Genomic DNA, 20428 nt, shown 5'->3' with positions numbered 1-20428 from the left:
AGGAATAGACTAAGTACCTGGACTAGTTTTGTTATATATTTGAGAAGGTTGCAGAGTTGCAAATGATTGCAAGTAGGCTCCAGACCCACCGTGAAGTTAATCCTTAAAATGCTGTGTTTCTCTCTCTCTCTCTCTCTCTCTCTCTAGGAGCTAAACCTGCTCCCGGTATCTGTTTTGAGCGAGTGAACTCAGCAGGAGACCCCTATGGAAACTGTGGGAAGGATTCCAAAGGCTCTTTTGCGAAATGTGAACCCTGGTATGCTTCACATGCACACCTCCTTTCCTAATGCCTCTCCATCATACTTACACAGACAGGCAGTGGCAGATATTGACAGAACAGTAAAAAAGACTACAAAGCATTTCTGACCCAGTGTCCATAATATAATGTGATCTTTGTAAAAAGGAGAAAATGCTTCTCTTCAGCTGATGAAGTGTATTGGCTGATGGACTACTATTAAACTATGAAAACCTCTATTATATTGTGTAGATTTGACTAAACTGGTTCCATTTTCCTCTCTGTACAACTATCTCTTGAAGACAGTTGGATTTTGGAGTTTTCTCCTTTTAATGAGGAGAAAGGTCTTTTCAGCAGAAGTCAATTATTTCCTTTCTACAAAGCCTCTAACCCGCCCAGGTTTGACTCAACATGCAATGTGAAGACAATATAGAGAGCATTGTTATTCAAGTGTTCTCCACCTGATATTCCACTGAAGCAGAATCCTTGTAGAACTCCCCTAGGACTGGGAGGAGGATTAATCTTGCTTCCATGCATCTTGGAAATTATGTAATTGCCCTTTTGACCCAAATGTTCATCCATAACAACCAATGCAATGCTAGTCAAGCTTCATAAGACTCAGTCTAATTGAAGAGCACAGCAGTTTTGTAGGGAAATGTATAGTGTATGTACTGTTAAAGTAAAGTAGATGGGTAATATCTTGAGGTATTTAGGAATAATATCTGATTGAACTCTATTTGTATCTATCCTTTGAAGTCATTAGTTAGTTTAAAAGAACTCTAGGTAGTATTTTTACCTTAAAATTACAGATTCAAAATCATTGTGATGCTTTACTGACCTGTAATAGGAGAATAAAGCCTCTGTTGTTGCTACTCAGCACTGCAGAAATGGCACTGTGTAACCTTCTCTTCCTCATTGATTTCAGAACTGTGTTATATATATAAATTACACTCTGCAACTGTAGGGGGAGCCCAGGAGCAAATCTTACCTAGTGTTTCTTTAACTGGATTTACGATGGTTATTGCTTAATGAAACATAATGGGGAAGCGAGTCCAATCTGTGTATCCCTGTAAAAATAAATAAATGTTTTATTAACGTTTTATGAACGTTTTATTTTGATAATTTATTTAAAAAATACAAATGAATCATACTGTAATATGGTTTCTGTGTGTTATTTTGTGTGCATAAGGTATAGGGTAGTTATACCACTGTATATAATCAAACTAGGTTTAACAGGATGTTCTCCAAAGGTTTCTAAAGCTTTTCCAAACTCACCACTACAGCTACGAAAGAACATTTTAGGAGCATAATATGGAGAGTTACTGCATCAATTAATGAAGTTATTTATTTTACTTTCTTTTTGGCATGTTAGACGTTAGTTTTTAAAAAAGACAGCTCTATAGAAAGAGAAATATAACCTGCAGTGCAAATAGAGAGTGGGTAAACGTTGAGATTATCCCCCCAAACAAAAGGATCTCTTCGGCCTGTGGGATAAATTGAACCAGGCTCGGAGCATTTTGTCATATTATCCCATTTATCCTTCCAAAGAACACAGTGAAAGAGAACATTGTTCTTGTCCATTGATCGCTGTGTTAATGTGTGTGTGTGTGTGTGTGTGTGTGTGTGTTTTGATACAGCGATGCTAAGTGCGGGAAAATTCAATGCCAAGGGGGTGCCAACAGGCCCGTCATTGGTACCAATGCTGTTTCCATAGAAACCAACATCCCGCTGCAGGAGGGGGGACGTATCCTGTGTAGGGGGACACACGTGTACCTCGGGGATGACATGCCCGACCCAGGACTGGTATTGGCAGGCACTAAATGTGCCGAGGGCATGGTATGACAAATAGCTGTGCTCCAATAACAAGTAGAGATCTAACACCTAGTCAGTAGAGTTGATGTTTGCGGCTGACACCTACTCAATAGCTCTTTTTCTCTTGCTCTTTCTGCTTTTTTCCTCTCTATTGCAGATGTGTTTGAACAGGCAGTGTCAGAATGTCAGTGTGTTCGGAGTGCATGAGTGCTCGGGGAAGTGCCACGGCAGAGGGGTAAGCAGTGTTAGCACACAGACAAATATTAACACTTCCAGAAAGTTGTAGTTTTGCAGATATTATCATTATATCTATATTTATTATACTGACATATCTCCCTAATTTAGCCACTGACAGGTCCACCCACTGGGTACGTCTCCCTCCAGTCATACAATATGAAACTGGAACAGTGATACAGCCACCGCTCCTTTTTGAAATTTAATAACACAACATCTCTGGACATCCTGAAAATATGAACGCAGTTACTATGCGTTATCAGATGTCCCCATTGGCAAGCACTGTGTACGTGGGCAAGCAAAACCAAATACAATTGGGGGGGTCCTAGGTTACTTTGCCTTAGAGCTGGACGATATGGCCAAAATTTATATCACAATATATTTCCTCATTTCGGTTGATGCCATATAATTCCCATATCAATTATAGACGATTCTGGAGAACAGCAACACAAACTCCCGTCTGGTTTGTTTTAATTGAGAAGCTCTGCATCTTTTAAGGTGGACTTTTTAAGTCTACTGTACTGGTTGAAGTTGAACTTGTCCGTAAGTTTTTATTCACCACAGAAACTCATTTGTCACTTTTCTAGCACTTTTGTAGCACTTTCAGTCTGTGTTTACCTTCATGGAATGTTAGAGTCAATTCCACCTCAAGTAATACATCTGAAACAGCAAAAGGTTATTCAGTATTACCCACCTTTGCAGTAGGAATAAAACAAGATCCTCAATCCTTTTCTTGCTTTTCAACATTCTGGGATCTCTCCACCTTCCAAACCCCTCCAGCTAGTGTTTATTTATTATGCCTGTGCCAGTCTGGAGCGAGCCAAATAGTTTGTTTTCCATTTACCAAGCCACCACTGCATACAAGCACCGGAGATTTCTCCAGCGGATAAACAGACTGGGAGCTAGCAAATGGTGGGGAAACATCCTCTGAATTAAAATTACAAATATCAACATCAATCTGCACACATTTGAACACAAATGTGTCTTCTATTCATGATTAAGGAACCAATATATATATATAATCACTTAATATTAAAGTGTGTAAGGTTTCTCCTTTCTTTTGTGACAATATTTAATAATATTTAAATAGTTATTAAATTACATAGTTTCCATACCATAAAACAAGGCAGGGGACCCCTCATGCCAAACCAAATTTAAAGTTTTAACTGGTGGGTAACAGTTGCTTCCAAGTGCTGTCACTCATTTTTTGTCTCATGCACTAAATTCTAAATCTGGATATCTCAGTGAAATTGAAATCGCTGTGTAGCTGCGGTGCTCTGGCCTGTGCTGGAGGTGCGGCATCTAACTCACTCTTTTATAATAGTCCCTAGTCTACACAACCGAAGCCTCTCCATCCCCATCCCCCACTGGAAACACGGCAGTTCCTCTGCTTATCCCAGCTCACCCCATTCTGCTCACTGCGGTAAACTGGATCACAGAAACAGCATGGTAAAATCAATACTGATTAGAGCCGGACCTAATGTTATTGCTTCTTGGTTAGTGCACTGCTGATAAGGCAAGGGGTAGTGCTGTACTCTCAATTATTCCCAGCTCTGGTAAGCATGCCCCACTCTAGTATTCGCCAGCTCCTGTGATTCCAACGGCTGTTTTGCTGCTTTGTGATCGGTCTTCATTGCCCCACCAAGGTTAAAGCACTTGTATTTAATAGCTTCATTTATGTTCCACTTAAAGCACCATTCATCATCTTTTGGCTCCAGCATGTGAAGTGTTTGCCAGGGAAAAAATCTAAAATGCGAAAACCAGCAGCAGAGGCCAAGATCCCCATCACTTCATGCTGTTATTTACATCCATACCCCACATTCACCCTGAAGGGGGTGTTTTGTTTATTTCGAACCAGCCGACTATCCCACAAAAACAACCCCTCGCCCTGGCTAAAGCATCAAAAATTTTTATTTTTTTGCTAGACTGTACCCTCATTCTCAGTCTGACAGCGTTTGTGCTGGTTGGCTGTAGCCTGCGTATCTTGGGCCATTTGGATTTGACATGTGGAGCATGTAAGATACATCTCTTGGTGGTAACCTAGTAGTCTACAGTGGTCAACCACTCACGTTTGAACAGATTCTGTCAATAGTCAATGACAATGATGTGTGCAGTACCTCTACTCCTGCATAATTTAAGGTGGACAAGAATCTCTAATAAGAAGCTGAGCTCATCCTGTAGAATCTTGTATACTCTAGGAGTCTCTGACTACTTCTGGATTAGGTAGAGACCACGTCGATGTTGTATTCGCGCGATTGACCTGAAGGTGTATTTTTTTCTTTTGGTATATTAGTACAAACAACAACAGCAGAAACATTTTCATATGCATTTCTAATGGTTCATTGTGATATGTTCACACCGTGAAGGACAGCTGCTATGTTCTAATGATGTAGTAAACTAAATCCACAAAAATGGAGATGCGTGTTATTCTTTGGACAGAGTAGAAATGCATGATGTCCACTGTTGTTATAATCTGTTATAATTTCCAACACCATGTGGTGTGCTCAAGGCTTTTGGGGTTTGCATTTTTCTGTCTCAAGGCTAAGTGCAGACTTATTTTTATCCACGTCTTGTGTTTGAACAAAAGGATTATTGTTGACAGAGTGAATTAGTGTTGTTTGAGATTACTGATGTGTGATGGCAGGTCCTCGCTGAATTGGAGAGCAGTGGTTGAAACAAAACAAAAGCCGAATCTGACCCGTCCCCGTCCCCTGATCTGTTGATTCGGGATGGACGCCGGTGTATAATGATGTTGGAGAGTGTGTTTGTGTTTGTATGTGTGTGTGTGTGTGTGTGTTTGCCTGTTTGTGAGTTTATCCCCACTGACCTACTCAGTCTGACTGCTGCTTCCTAATGAGCAGAGCTTCTCTCTGTGCCGTACTGGGCTCATTATCCAGGCCAGGAACATACAGTCATATGCAAAGGTTTGAAAATTCCTGGTCAAATTGCATGCAAAAAAGTTAACAAACCCTCTACGGAGACCAAAGTGAAATTTGGCATTTTTTAATTTGTCTAAATTTATTGCACAATTTTTCTTTATATGCTGGGATTAAGGTAATGGAACCTTTTGTTTTGTTTTTATGCTAAACTCATCAAAGATTAGCAAAGCTACATGACGAGCAGATGTGTGGTTTTCTATGTACATTTAATCTTTTTAACCAGGGGTGGGTATAGGGCACTCCTCCTCCCCTCATCCCTGAGTGCTGAACTGTCCAATGATGTTGTATTAGCAGCTGCTTGAAAAGAAGTGGTGGCTGGCTTTATACGTCTCGGAGGAAGCATGTGCAGCCTTCACCCTCCCAGCTTGGTAGCATTATGTTATTGAGGGAGACCAAACGAGTGGGAATTGGAAGTTTTTCTGGACATAACACTAAAAACTAGAAATGAACAAGAGCTAATAAAGGACTTAATACTTCCATGTAATATACTGATTGGTTTGTTATTAATATTTAAGTCTTTGCTTTAAGAAATGTATATTTAGTGTGTTCTGAATATTTAAAGAGAGAGAGAGAGAGAGAGAGAGAGAGAGAGAGAGAGATTGTGTGTGTGTGTGTGTGTGTGTGTGTGTGTGTGTTATATGGTGAGTCTGTGATGGCTGCATTAGTCCAAAGTAAAGGGTATACACTCTTGCTCAGGGCAAGGAGTCTCCAGTCCACTGAACACCCTCTAATCCCTATACACACACACACACACACACACAAAACCCTTTGGTTCTGCTATACTTGTGAGGACATCCGGTGAAATAATGATTACTGTAGCTCATTAACACTACCTCTACGTAACCCCAACATCCACAAGTAAAACATCCACATTAAAGTACCACTTGGAAAAAAAAAATCAATTGAAGTTGAGGATCACTTGAAATGTCCTCACAGTGCTCACATACCCCTATCCTTCGAGGATGACATCCTTTGAGGTCCTCACAAACATATGAAAACATGCACGTGCACTCACCCTTGCACACACACACACACACACACACACACACACACACACACAGCTGATATCCATTACCTCCCGAGGCTCCCCTGCGTGTCCTGAGGCAGAGAGGGAGAGAGCAAGAAAGTGTGTGGCTGTTTTGCGAGGGCACCCCTCTATGTTTAAACCATCACCCTGACCACTCCTAAAGCTACTTAACACAGCCAAAGGAATGGAGGAGACTTTGAAAACACACATCAAACATCCGTTCCAGTGAAAAATGCTGATTTGCCTCCTTCTCTCGTGCAGATGTTCAGAATTCTAAAATCTAGTTCGTTGGGTCTCTGCGGGCAGCATTCGAAAAATAACAGCATTGGGGTTCTGCCTTACAAAGAGAACAATTTCCAGCGTAATCACTGGTTAAGTCCGGCACTTGTTGATGGAAGCAGAATATGTAGGTCAGCACAGTATTGCATTTATACCGACTTAGAGCAGCACCGGGATGTTCTGGTTTAAATTGAAATAGGATTATTACTGATTCAGGAGAACCAGAGTAAAATGTACAGTTTCTGCTGCTCAGAGTCACTCTGTAAAGGTTTCAAAAGTCAGAGGGTAGAGTAGGAGTTGGCGTTTGTGTTTTTGGATTTTAAAGCCTTTTTTGTAACATATAATTGCTCCTGCTGTTTTTGTCATTTTAGCCTTATTTTTGTGTATTATTAAAAATGGCAGTTGTCATTATTTGACAACAAATAACCTAAGAATTAAGCAGTTTGAAAATGGCAAGTGAGAAGAATGTATTCTTCTGCTAGCGATCATGAATGTAGTGTATTAATACTTAACTTTTAGGTGTTTTTTGGTATAGTTTTACAATAGTAATTTTTAATACTATGCAACAGCTACCATAAAATTATCAAAAAGCAGGTGAATGTTTGAATTTTTCAGTAGAATTGTGTTATGCAAAAGCTTTTTAACACTTGAGAGAGTCTCGAACACCAAATCAACAACATACTGACACGGTTATGAAGACACTAGTTGAAAATTCACTTATAAAGCCCACCCAATAGTCACTAAAAATAACGCACACCTCTGACTAATGCTTGTCACTGAGCCTGGTAACTGTATTCTCATGTGTAGCATCCCATTTCATGACATACATACCTTTCTATGGAGATTATACAAGTTGTTTGTGTACATTTGAAAACCTGTGTCATTAATGCTTTAGCAAAAAGTGAGGTACCCACACTTTTTTTTTTTTTGGTTTGAGAGCTACCTTTTCCAGGGGAGAGGTCATCGTGACCCACCTTTAAAAGGACACCATGATGGCATTTTTCGTTTTGTTTCATTCGCTTGGTTTCAACTGCTGTAATCATCATTGAGAGTGGACTGATATTTGGACGCAATTATGTTCATGTGGGAAAAGGCTGAGTCTCATTATTTAAATGGTTTGATCAAAATAGGAGTATTTCAGCCTACCTTTCTTGTCCTTGTGTGATGCCATTGTGCCCCCACTGCATTGACACATGATGCAGAGGACTTGCAGGGGTGTGTGTGTGTGTATAGCTTATATTAAAGCAACATGAAAATACCAACATTCAACCATGGGCTCATTTTATGTATTTTAATACTTGACCCTCCATATATGATATGATATTAACACATTTACTTTGTGTGTGTGTGTGAGTGCAGGTGTGTAACAATAAGAAGAACTGCCACTGTGAAGCGCACTGGGCACCACCTTTCTGCGAAAGGGGGGGATTTGGTGGGAGTGTGGACAGTGGACCAATGAGACTGGCAGGTACACCACTGGACAATTGTGCTGGTGTCTCACCAGTTAATAGTAACATTATTAAAATAGATACACTTCTGAATAATCTTTTATTTATTTGCATATTTCATGCACTTTCTAAAGCAATTTCAACTTTTGCAAATTAATTCTGGCTTTTATTTAGTATAAATTATTTTACTTTCATTTAGTTAATGCAGTTAATTTTCCAGGCACGCATACATACAAAAGAACTCCGATTATTAAAGAATAGAGTCTAATACATTTTATCCCATGCACTTTGGTCTCTCTGCTCTTAATTTGCCACAGAAAACTGAGCTAAGGGATCTTTCCCTTCTGAAAAGAAGATTATACCCAGGCCGTACTACAACGCGGTGTGGCTCCTGCAAATAATAAGGAACGTGATTTGAGAATCAAACTACTCCTCCCCTGACCAATTTAAATCACCAGGCTTCTCCTAACATTAACTTGTGCCAGTAATGAACAATAGGCAATAACAGGAAAAATAATATGTCTTTAGGCCTATTCTTTTTTGCTGCACCTTGGTTGATTGATGACCGACAGTTTTTAACAAGCCTGAAAGACTGAGAGTCATGCTCTGCATTTTCTGTGGTTCAGCATGCTGTTTTTGAGGAACATGCTATAGACATTTTAGATGAAAACCTTCTCAGAATTATGTGGGGAAAGAATCAGGGGAGAAAGCTGAGCCTGTTTGATACTGGATTCTTACTTTGAAAGCTACTGATTACCCTGGATTAAACAAAGAGCTTGATTTAAGAGTGTTTTTATAAAGAATGTATTAGGTGTATAAAGGTTTTAAAGCATTTTTGTGATAAATATAATTGTAATTTAAAAATTCAAATGTTCTATTTTGTCAAGTGGAACAATATGATCTGGTATTTTTGCTTCTGGGCTTCTCTGGGATTCACTTTTACAGGATTTTCCTGAAATCAAGCGGGAGGTGGAGGGAGAGGCAGTTTACTAGTCTAGACTAGAGTCACATAGTGCAGTTTCTGCAGTGCTAAGCCCAGAGTAGCAATGAAGGAGGCTTTGTTCTCTGTTCATTGATTACAAATCAGTGAAGCATCACAATGATTTCAAAGCTGTTTTAAGGTCATTTTAAGGTAAAAAAAATACTACCTAATGTTGGCAAGCAAGAAAAATTTATTCATCACTGCATTTCCATTATGAGTTCCATTAAGGAAAAAGTGCTGCAAAAACATTTACATGGATTTGTCCTGTTCTTAGGGATACTACTGTATCCAAAAGTACATGTGAGTTCTGGTTTAGACAATTTAAAAGTGGTGATTTCAATGTTAGTGGTTGTGGGTTTTTTAATGGATAATGATCCTCTTTAATACCACACAACAATTAACATAAAATGGTTAAAAAGCAGGAGAATGTTTGAATTTCTAATTACAATTATGTTACACAAAAACGCTTTAAAAGTAATTACTGCACCTAATATTTTATATTGTGTTCTCCCTGTGTCCGCGTGGGTTTCCTCTGGGTGCTCCGGTTTCCTCCCATGGTCAACACACATTGGTAGAGGACTGGCACCCCCTTCAGGGTGTGTTCCCACCTTACTCCCAGTGATTCCGGGTAGGCTCCGGACCCACGGTGACCCAGAACTGGATAAGCACTTACAGACTATGAATTAATGAATAGTCATTCAAGGATGTAGGTCAGTCTACATCCTTAGCACGTGCTATGAACAGCACATAAACTTAACCTAAATCTCCCTGATGAAGGCTCATGCTGAAATGTGTTGATCTACCCTTGTGTTTTTGAGCAAGACCCCTAACAGTACATTATTCTACCTCTCATTGGAGGGCTCTCATATTCCGTCCAAAACCACACTGGGCCACCCACTCTCAATTTGCATTAACAAGGATTGAATTGGATTGGATAAAATAGTGTAATTCATGCACAGCATTGCCCTTATGAAGCACAGAAAGCTGTTTGCTGCCTCCATGTGGACAATATTTAAAAGCTGCTAAACACGAGACAGTGAGTTAGTGAGTGTTATAACGATGTACAATGTCGTGTTTTGTTAATAAAATATGACTGCATTTCTAATTACAAATTATATCACATTTTAGGAGCCAGAAAACCCAACAATCCAATGAGTTTCACTAATTTTAAGAGCAGACAGCTGTAGTCTTATTTATACATCTTTTCAAAACTGTCTCTTAAATAGGAAAAATTACATAAAGCATTGCTTTTATTTTTTAAATACAAGCTTTTAATGACCGTGTCCTATTCTATTCCACCTGCTCCTTTGTGTGTGGATGGCTCCTCTTCTTGCACTTTTTCCTCTTCAGGGGTGGCTTCAGTGGGCAGCCTGCTGTTTTGTTTAGGCCGTTTTGTAGAGTTTAAAGCTGACAAGCTTATTCAATACAATGCACAGACATCAGTCACATCTATTGCATAAGCCCCTGCTAATTCGAGAGGCAACCAAATTCATGAATAAGTCTCAGGCAGTTGAATAGCTTTTTTCACCATTTCCACAATAGCTCTATAACCTTGCAGTGTGCTATTCATCTCTATTCAGATTCCACCTGTTAGTTAGAAGGGCAGTGTTGAAAGCACAGAGGTGATTCTGTGCGATTGCAGCGGGGTTTTGAACATGCTTTGACGGGCTGCTCTCTTTGTGTTTCTCCCTCTGTGCCGTGCCGTGCTGTGCCGTACCTTAGATGTGCGTGTGTGTGTATTAATGTGTGTGTTGTCCTATGTGACGTCAGCTGACAGTCGAGCCGTGGCCATGGGCCTTGTGGTCACTGTCCTCTGCCTGCTGACCGCTGGCCTGCTGGTGTGCCTGAAGAGGAGGTCTCTGGTCCAGCTGCTCTTTGTCAACAAGAAGAGCGCCATTCAGAAGCTCAGGTAAAGCTGGGAACAATTGGTTAAACTGAAGGGTTTACACTAGATATTAGAACATTTCTCTAACAATTTGATGGCATTCATCTTCACGAGCACTTTTTGAGTTATCAAACATTTTTAACTTCTAATGGATGTTCCAAATCATTTAGAAGTGCCCCTGTTGGTCCACTATGGATTCAATTTAGTCATATTTACTACACAGAAGGCTGTATATTTGCTAGTTACATCAATGTTTTAATAGATCTGCTCTCACCACTGCTAAATGCCTCTGAGCTAAAAACCTGTCTATTACTGTATAGACAGGACAGAACAGCTGTATAGATAGGGCAGAAAGCCACAGCAGGGAACTTGAAATGTGCGCCAAGAAATGCAGTCAGAATCATTAAGATAAACCAGTGCTGACCTTTTAGCATTTAGTTTGTGAAGATACCAGACTATTACAATTATTTAAAGAAACCCTAGGCAGTATTTTTATCTTTGTACCACAGCCTCTAAATAGTTGTGATTGTCCACTGACCTATAATAGGGAGAATAGAGCCTCTGTCAATGTTACTCTAGGTTCAGCACTGCAGAAACAGCACTATCTAACTTTAAAAGGAGGGTAGGAAACAACCCCCGCCCCTTCTCGATTGATTTCTGGAGACTGCTGTAAAAGTGAATTGCACTCTTACCTAATGTTGCTTTAAGGATGTGGAAAATTTTATTCAGTTAAATGCATATATGTAGAACATTTGCCCTGTGATGCTCTGGCACACTTTTCAGGGTGTGTACCCGCCTTGCGCCCACACCCACCCCGCCTTCCAGACCCACCAAGCCCCTGAAGCATTTAGAGAAGACAAATGAATAAAGCTTAGCGGGCCTGGTTTTCTGCAAACGTATCTGTGCTGTGTTGTAGCTGTGATTTGTGCTTTAGTAGACTTCAGACAACGGCAGTTGTCTTTCAGTGTACTTCACTGGACAGACCAGAGACAGAGTGCACTATTACAGCAGAGCCTTATTTTCAACATGAGTTTTAGCACTAACCCAAATCAAATGAAGATTCTTCGGTTTCTGGGATTTTATTCTTACTGTATTTTTTCTTCTCGTACAGATCAGTGGGCTGGAGCAGAGCACCCAGTCCACCCCACACCCATCCAGTGTACAGAGGCTCTCCTCTTCACAAATCCCCTCCCAAAGCTGCTAACTCCAGACTAGACAAGGTATGTGTGGACCCGATCAAACACACAATAAAGCCAATCAAGGTTGTTCTCAGCAAAAGAGTACTGCCGCTGTAATTCAATATATATCCATTGTTCTCTGGCTTAGAGCGAGCGGTATGAACCCTTTCTGGGAAACTATCATGCCCATCCAAACTAATTCACACAGGCGCATTGTCAAAAACAAGATTCCTCCAAGGCGTATAATTGATTTATTTTCTGAAGCTGTCCTCGAAGAAATTTAAACAAAGTCTGTGTCATCTGCAAAAGGCAGGCTTTAATAGAGAAGCTTCTTTTTTCAGAATTAATCACACACCGGAGTCATAATAAGAGCTTGTATAGATTCTGTTGATGATCAAGACGTTGGCTTAGTTAGGAAGCAAAATGAGGGCTACTGTGTGTGTGTGTGTGTGTGTGTGTGTGTGAGAGAGAGAGAGCGAGAGAGACAGAAGGCAATATGCACAAATGTGTTTGAATTGCTATGCTTTGAGGGAGACTAGCAGGGCAAATAATAATGACTTTTTATAAGACTTTTTGTTTTTACATGTGTAAGTTGAGAGAGTTGTACTTCAAAACAAGTGAGTAGTGTGTACAGTGGTTTGGGGTGAATTGCAAAATGATGCAGCAGGCAGTGTCCTCAAGTTGGGTCTGGAGTCTAGTGTGTTCTCCCTGTGTCTGTGTGGGTATCCTCTGTGCTCCAGTTTCCTCCCACAGTCCACAAACACATTTCGGTAGCTGGATTAGCTGTGTATCAAGTATCAATGTGTGTAAGAGTGTGGAATTGTCCACATATAATACTCCATCAATCCAGGCTAATGTAAACCTGATCAGTGTCCAATGTTTCGGGGGCTTGTGTCCACCACAACCCTGGTGTGGATGAAGTGGTTAGAAAAGGTCAATGACTGAGTGATTATGTTCTTTCAGTTCTACAGGATTTCAGTTGTACCCCATGGAAAACCATGATGAAGTTGGCCTTCAAGGGCATACAATAATTTCTAGTTGCTTTGACACAGCAAATCTGTCATTTTTGTTGTTGCCTTGCCAACACCAGAGACCACTGCGATTGGTGGAGTGGGATTTTGTTGCCTGAGGAAGTATATATAGAAACAGAGGCTGAATAGAAGGCCAATAAATAAATGTTGCACTTGTCGTTTTGTAAAAATTAGGGCTGCACAATATTTGGCTCCAGGATTATAATCATGAAATTTGATGCATCATTAGTACGTATAAACATTTTATATTACAATTCCAGTGTCTAAATATATTAAATTCATAAGTTTTTGCCAAAACAAAAAGGACTTATTATGCTGCTAGTCATTATTTTGGTTTTAGGAGCTTGTGGGTTCAAGCCGCACTCTAGGAAACTGTCTGTGAGGAGTTTAGTGTGTTCTTCCTGTGTCTGCGTGGGTATCTTGGAGACCTACGGTTTCCTCCCACAGTCCAAAAACACACGTGGGTAGGTGGTTTGGCGACTCAAAATCCATAGATGTGAGTGAATGTGAGAGTGTGTGTCATCCTGTGAAGGACTGGCGCCACCTCCAGGGTGTGTTGCCACTTTGCACCCTGTGATTCCAGGTAGGCTCCATATCCGCCGCGACCTTGAACCCTGATAAGCAGATACAGACAATGAATTAATGAAAGATTTTAATTAATTAATCGTTTATTTTTTCTAATATGCAGCCCAAGAAAATAAATAATGATTGGTGCCAGTTAGAGACGTCTTGATGGTATCGGGGTTGGTGGCTCACATGCCATTCTTATAGTCAGTGCTTTTTGGTGGAGATTAAACAAAGCATGTGGCAGTAATGAACTCAATAATGAGTGCAACTTTGCAGTTGTCAGATACTCCTGTACATGTAGTGTATGTATGATGCCATATGCTGATATTGCATAAAAATGGTGTAGTTGTGTGTGTTGTGTGTCTGTGTTTGTGTGAGAGAGAGAGACTCACAGAGAACACTTCCAGATGCTGTTCAGCAGTCCAAGCGAGTGGAAGACTGCATTGATTGTGGCAGAGGCCAAAATCAGAGGTCCAAAACAGGGTTCAGATAAAGAGGGTTCAAGCCTCTCATGGGTCACAGAAAAGTAGTGAAGCTGTCTGGACCAGAGTGACCTCTGCTCGTGCTCTTTGTCCTGCAGTCCTCCCAGGCTCTATCAGTCACAGCAGCAGGAGAGAGGAGTGTTCATGGCAAAACACAAGAGCTTATGAAATATACAATTCACCACCTCCTAGGGCTGTCCATATAAAGGGCTATTCCTCTGTGAATTCAAACAAATATTAGCTCCATCTACTTTAATAGCTTTGGACACGAATGCTTTGAAAGATGGACAAAAGAAAAGGGAAGGAAGTAAAGTACAAAATTTGGGCTTTCTTCCTTGATTTTAAAAACATTTCAACAGCGTCTATTCAGTGCTGTAATGACCAGAGTGCCAGAGGGTCTTTATTCTACACTATAACTGTAAAAAAAAATGATAGCACTGTAGGGTTAAAAATACAGTGGCTCAGCAGCCACCGCTAATATTAGCTAACGTTCTCCTTGCTGTTGCTTAGTAACAAGAGAGTCACAACCCATATTATATACATTCAGGTTATGTAGTGATCAGCCGTCTCCACTAGACATTACAAGTGCATTGTGGGAGATTTAAATACAAAGAAAAAAATGGCTGATGTTTATAATAAGGCTCTGAAATGTAAAAATAAATTCATATCCAAACTTTTTGAAGTGCCTGAAAACATGTTAAAACATACTAAATGTTAATCTGTTTTCTTTCTCGCACTCTCTCTCTCTCTGTCTCTCTCTCTCTATCCTTCTCTCTCTTAGCCATCTCATCTATGTGCTGAGCCTCTTCTTCCTCCTCCAAACTTCCACTCTCACAGTCTGAGGCGGTTGCCCCAGTGCCAGCCTCTTCACATCAGCCACCCCATGCCCATCACTCTAGGAGTGGGCGTGGCCACAGGTCTACAGGCTCTGCCCCCTGTGCCTCCCCATAGGCCTTTACCCACTCACACTCACACTCAGTCTCCGGTCAGAGCGGCTCCTTTCCTGACCCTCCCTCGCCAGCTGCCCTACAGAACCAACAAGGTACACTTTTTTTTCATTATCTAGTATAAATTATATACTTCTGTGCAATATTAAAGAGTAAAGCGTAATGTACCGTACATATTAAAGCACCAAGTCATGCCCTTCAGCACATGGAGTACCATAACAACAGTGTGGATGGTGTCCTAAGTGGTTCTCACATAGTGTCCTTATAATACAACAGTGACTAAAGAGACACTTAAGGTTGCAAGAGCGACCTGGCATGCTATGCTATATGATCTATTTGACTTTTTACAGGACACATACATAGCCAGGTGCTCTGGCTACTCAGGGTAAGGGAGCGGGGAGAAAGAACGGTGCTGTGGTGTTTGATCCTTGTGGTATTTTGACTAAAGCATATTATTCATTCATTCATTCATTATATTTAACCGCTTATCCAGTTCAGGGTCGCGGTGGGTCCAGAGCCTACCTGGAATCATTGGGTGCAAGGCAGGAATACACCCTGGAGGGGGCGCCAGTCCTTCACAGGGCAACACACACATTCACTCACTCCTACGGACACTTTTGAAGCATTTCAGACTTGTGTTCACTTGTGGGGAAATTGAGTATAATGTGTCTCTTTTTATTGAGTCCAGCACTCAATACCATGGCTTAATAAATGTTAAAATATTTGGAACCTCACACTAATGTTATATGTTGTAGCAATTTTTTGCTACACGTTAAGCTAGGAAACCTTTTTTTCCGCAGAATATTACATTAGGGTGATTGCAGAAGAAGAAATAAATCACTGCTGCACGGCTGACATGGGAGAAGATGAAAATGATATCAAAACAATGAGAGAAGAGAATGAGTTAGAAACATTCTGTGAGATTGAGAGGAGACATCATTCCACATAGTGACGAAAGGAGAATCCACTCTCCAACAGCGTGGAGAATAACATGTCATTTTAAATCAACGTGAATATATAGTGAAAAGATATTTCTGCACCCAACAAATACAGTTCTCAGTAACCTGATAAGATCAACAGCTCAAAGCTGCAGTCTCCCAGTAAAGACGTGAGAACCACTGTGAGAAATATATATTAAAATAACAGAGAAACACCTATTGCTTTTGTATTCTATATTCTACACATGTATTTTAGAGAACTTCTCTCTCATTTGGGCACAACTGTCTCTGGGTTTGAAGTAGCCACCGGCAGTGCTGCTTTTCTCCTCTCTCTCCTGGATGGATCCCTGACTGATTCTCAGGGCATAGTTCTTATTAAGGTTTAAATCAGCGGGAGGTTTGCAGAGACGAAGAGCGGGGCAGAAGGGGCTAAAGAGGCATGTGTGGAGCAGGAACGCCGCAGTGTCCGAAGGGCGTCCAGTCAAATTCAAACAATCCAAACTGAGGCACTAACCAATGCACACCCCATGGGGCCCCAGTATTCTTAAGCAAAATCAAACAAACAGCATGAGGTGCGTGGATACCATGCGGACAGCCAGACTGAGAAGAAAACTGCATTAAGGATTTAATATAATTTTGGCATCTGCTGGACGCTGCAGGGATATTGTTTTCTAGTTGTATCAGTGTGAGGCGCCCAGCAGGATTTCAACACCAGCAGCAATTTCTGAGTTTAGCTTTGCTGGACTATCGATTTAGATGTGTTGTTTAGTCTATGACTTTGTTACCATTCAGTGGTTTGTTTTACATAACGATTTATCCAGAGATATATCAATTTCACACATCACATCAGTTTCACTTATGTTTTCTCATTTTTCATGTTTTTTAGAATTTCGTTTGACAGCTGATGTGACAGCAAAATGCACTTAGATTTTTGCAATGGGGGCTTTTAACAAAACCAGATGTTGAAGGAATATTCCAGTGTCTTTTAACTTAGGCTGCTTCTGTATCATTTAGTTGATTTCCATGGACATGTTTTCATGAAAAAAGACCTTTGTCTCTAAACACAGTTTAGAAAAAAAGCATGTGCCAGTGACTTTAGTGCAGTGATTCATTTTGACTCCTCTGACCTCTGGAGGGCAGTGCTTCATTTGAAACTGACCAGAACTGATTTTAGTTAGCTAATATGTGTAGCGTCTTAACACCACCTGTGATATATTTCTTCCAGACAAGCTATAAATCTCCACATAAAAGAGGCATCAAGGTACTCAAGTGGTGGTATTGGACTCTATAACATTACTTTGGATGTTATTTCTGTTTGCTAAGGCTAGCATGCTAACTGCTAGGTTAGCGGTTTATTTAAGCACTGCTCTTGTAATTTTGCTTTATACTCCTGTCCTGAATTAGTTAGGGTGACCAGACGTCCTCTTTTACCCGGACATGTCCTCTTTTTTAGACTTAAAAAAATGTCCGGGTGGAATTTCACAAACGTCCGGGATTTTGTTTTTCTAGAGCTTTCATAGAATTTGGAGAAGCGTTTCGTTCACAAACTAGTCCCGCCCTCCCCTACTCTGATTGGTTCGCTTGAGTGAGAAGGGGGCGTGGTTAATTAGCCTAAAATCTTCGGATTGGACAGTCTGAGTGTAGAGCTACCGTTATTGGCCGTTAACTTTCTCTGTAAACATTTAATTGGTCAGCCTACAAGTCAGTAGTCGTCCCCCCCTTTTTTCCAGTCAAGTTTCCAATGATATGGCAGTGTTTAAACCACCGTGTCACCTGAGATTTGAACGTTTCTCAAATGTGCTTTGATAGAATTAATAAAACCAGTTTTTAATTTCTCTTTATTACCTGGGATTAATGCAGTTTCTTCAATATTAAATATGTAATTTAAAAAATATAGATTTTTAAAATGTGATTATTGTGTGTGTCATTTAATTTGCTGATGTATTTGTAGAGGGCAGCAAAAACAAAGGACTGTTCATTTGTCTTTTGTTTTATCGAAATCATCCATGGGTGTGAGTGACTGGATGAGTGTGTGTGTGAAACTGTCCACAGGTGTGTGTGTGAGAGATTGTTCACTGGTTTGAGTGAGTTAGTGGGTTAGCGTGCGATGCCCTGTGATGGACTGGAGCTCTGTGCAGGGAGTGTTCCTTCCTTGGAGGCTCCAGATCCACCTTGAATATGATGAAGCAGTTACAGAAGATGGATGGATGAATGAACGAACAAATGAACAAATGAACAGCCAATAGTATGACAGGACATTCAATTGTTGAGCTAACAGGATTGTTGTTTATTTCTGAATACAAATTAATTGCCCATAGCAGTTGGCTACAGGTTATAAACTCAGGTGGAAAAATGCTGGGATGTTCTTTTAAGTAAGTTATCAATCAGTGACATTTGCATTAGCTTTTTGTAAAATGTGCTCTATTACATCTAACTTTAACATAAGTGTGTTCTGTATGCTGCTGGGCCTATGAGGATTTTAAAAGTGAGGTCTCACAGTGCTGAATTCATGGTTACGATGAGTAAGTGCAAATGCACTTACCTATGAAATGATGGGAGCACTTTGGTTGACTTGGTCGCCTGGAGTGTGTCTACTGCTTAACGAGTCGACATCGACTGAGAGAGAGTCCTGAAACGGGTTCATGTCTTCAGGCGCTGCAGCAAATTGACCTCACAGCTCAACACACTGTTACACACACATGACTAAAAGCTCCTATAATGCAGCGATGACATCACATTCTCTGGGGAAGTGTCTTGCTCAAGAAGTGTTCGCACAAACCACTTTCCCTCAGTGTCTGGTTCTGGAGATGAAGGCTCTGTGGGATCAGTACAAGACCTACTTTCCAATGTGGGACAGGGCTTAGTCGTTTAAAAATGGTCAGTAATGTAATGTTTACAGAAATAGAACCATGACGAGCTTTGAAGGTTTGTCCATTTCGCTCCATGTTTGTGCAAGTCGTCTGGGTTTTCCTGGGGAACAAGTAACATTACCTCACTCCTGGAATTAATTACCAACATATGACAGCTTTCTGAAATGCTTGTAGAACCCGGGCTGCTGGGCAGGGGTCAATTACAACTGCAGCAGCACCAGTTTGATCAGAAAGCACAAGACAAGCGGTGTCGCTGTGGGTCCTGCAACTAACAGCAATGTAGCACCATCTAGTGGACATGTGCGTGGTTTACTAAACAATGGTCTTCACATAAGAACACCAGAATACATTTATAACGCGTGGGGACAAGCATTACCTCCACCCTCTGCTTCTGAGGTATTCAAACTGTGGGGCAAAGGAATAACAGAGGGGGTAGGGGTGTGATTGTAAGATATAAATATTTCATACTTTGACATTTTTTTTTTACTTTTAACGTTGTTTTTTTCTGCTTATTGACCCCTGGACAAAGAGAAAAAGCCCCCAGAACAGAAGCATGTTTTTTCTTCACATGAGCAGAAAAAAGGAGAAACTCTTATTGTGATGTGCTGCTTTGTATTTTTACTTAATATTACACAATAAAAGTCCTGGACAAAATGGTGGGCCATACTTTTAAGTATCTCCATTTTTGTGGAGCAGAATGGACAAAATTATTTTATACCAAGAGAATATGTGCAGCAACATCTGGTGACATTACACCACGAAAATTTGCTGATTCATCTTGAACATGAATACACACAACACATGATATTCTGTCCACTCTGTCTATGATTGTGGTTTCTGTCACTATGAAAATAATAATAATAATAATAATATTTATTACTGTTCTATAGTTCTATAAAGTTTGCAGTCTTGCTTTATTTTTGGAGCCACTGGGATTTTTTCCAATTTTTTCTTCTGATCTCATTCAGTGCACAGTATTGATGAAGCACCAGAATACTGGCTTTATTTCTGACTGTATTTTATTTAAAGGAAAGACAAGGCCCCAAACCATTCCACTGTTAAACTTTTTTTTTTTTGCCCTGCACAGGACCAGGAAAAGCCCAGTCCTCCTCAGAAGCCCCTTCCTGCAGACCCCCCGGTTAGAGGGTCCCGACTGGGTCGCAGCACATCAGCAGTTGGAGTGCAGACACAAGGTCATGTGCCATTACACATCGCAATCCCAACCGTACCACTACCACCACCTGCTATACCACAACCAGCCAGGTCAGTACCAGTGCCCTCTGAGGTCTCTTTAAGAAGGTTTTAGAGGGTTTTTTAAATGTAATGTCATCCATGAACCCAACTGAAAATAAAAGTATCATTTTATTAATCATTTAAATTATTAACCACTAATATATGAATATTAGTGTGTGTTGTGTCGGTATGAGTGGATATGACACAGCAGAACTGTTAGTCTGTAATTGTAGAACTACAAAGTGTTCCATCCTACAAGGTGTTTCTAATCCAGTGATCATTCAGTGTACATTTATATGGTTATACTTGAATACAAGGGACTGAAACATGAGTTCAGAGTA

General features: G+C 40.5%; 1 protein-coding gene across 2 annotated transcripts in view; it reads left to right on the top strand.

Moving 5' to 3' along the window:
• Positions 1 to 20428, top strand: part of adam12b (ADAM metallopeptidase domain 12b) — a 150547-nt gene that overhangs the window by 126195 nt on the left and 3924 nt on the right. The window contains exons 15-22 of one of the 2 annotated variants that reach the window (XM_066673641.1): positions 148 to 256; positions 1873 to 2071; positions 2205 to 2282; positions 7886 to 7994; positions 10727 to 10865; positions 11953 to 12061; positions 14881 to 15141; positions 19942 to 20117. In XM_066673641.1, coding sequence (XP_066529738.1) covers positions 148 to 256; positions 1873 to 2071; positions 2205 to 2282; positions 7886 to 7994; positions 10727 to 10865; positions 11953 to 12061; positions 14881 to 15141; positions 19942 to 20117 — 1180 coding nt within the window. Of the gene's footprint in view, positions 1 to 147; positions 257 to 1872; positions 2072 to 2204; positions 2283 to 7885; positions 7995 to 10678; positions 10866 to 11952; positions 12062 to 14880; positions 15142 to 19941; positions 20118 to 20428 lie in introns of both variants that reach the window. The other variant, XM_066673632.1, reaches the window with a different exon arrangement.

Source organism: Hoplias malabaricus, chromosome 1 (genome assembly GCF_029633855.1).
Source record: "Hoplias malabaricus isolate fHopMal1 chromosome 1, fHopMal1.hap1, whole genome shotgun sequence".
NCBI classification, from domain to species: Eukaryota; Metazoa; Chordata; class Actinopteri; order Characiformes; family Erythrinidae; genus Hoplias; species Hoplias malabaricus.
The sequence above is the reverse complement of the archived record's forward strand: the minus strand, read 5'-3'. Positions and strand labels throughout refer to the sequence as shown.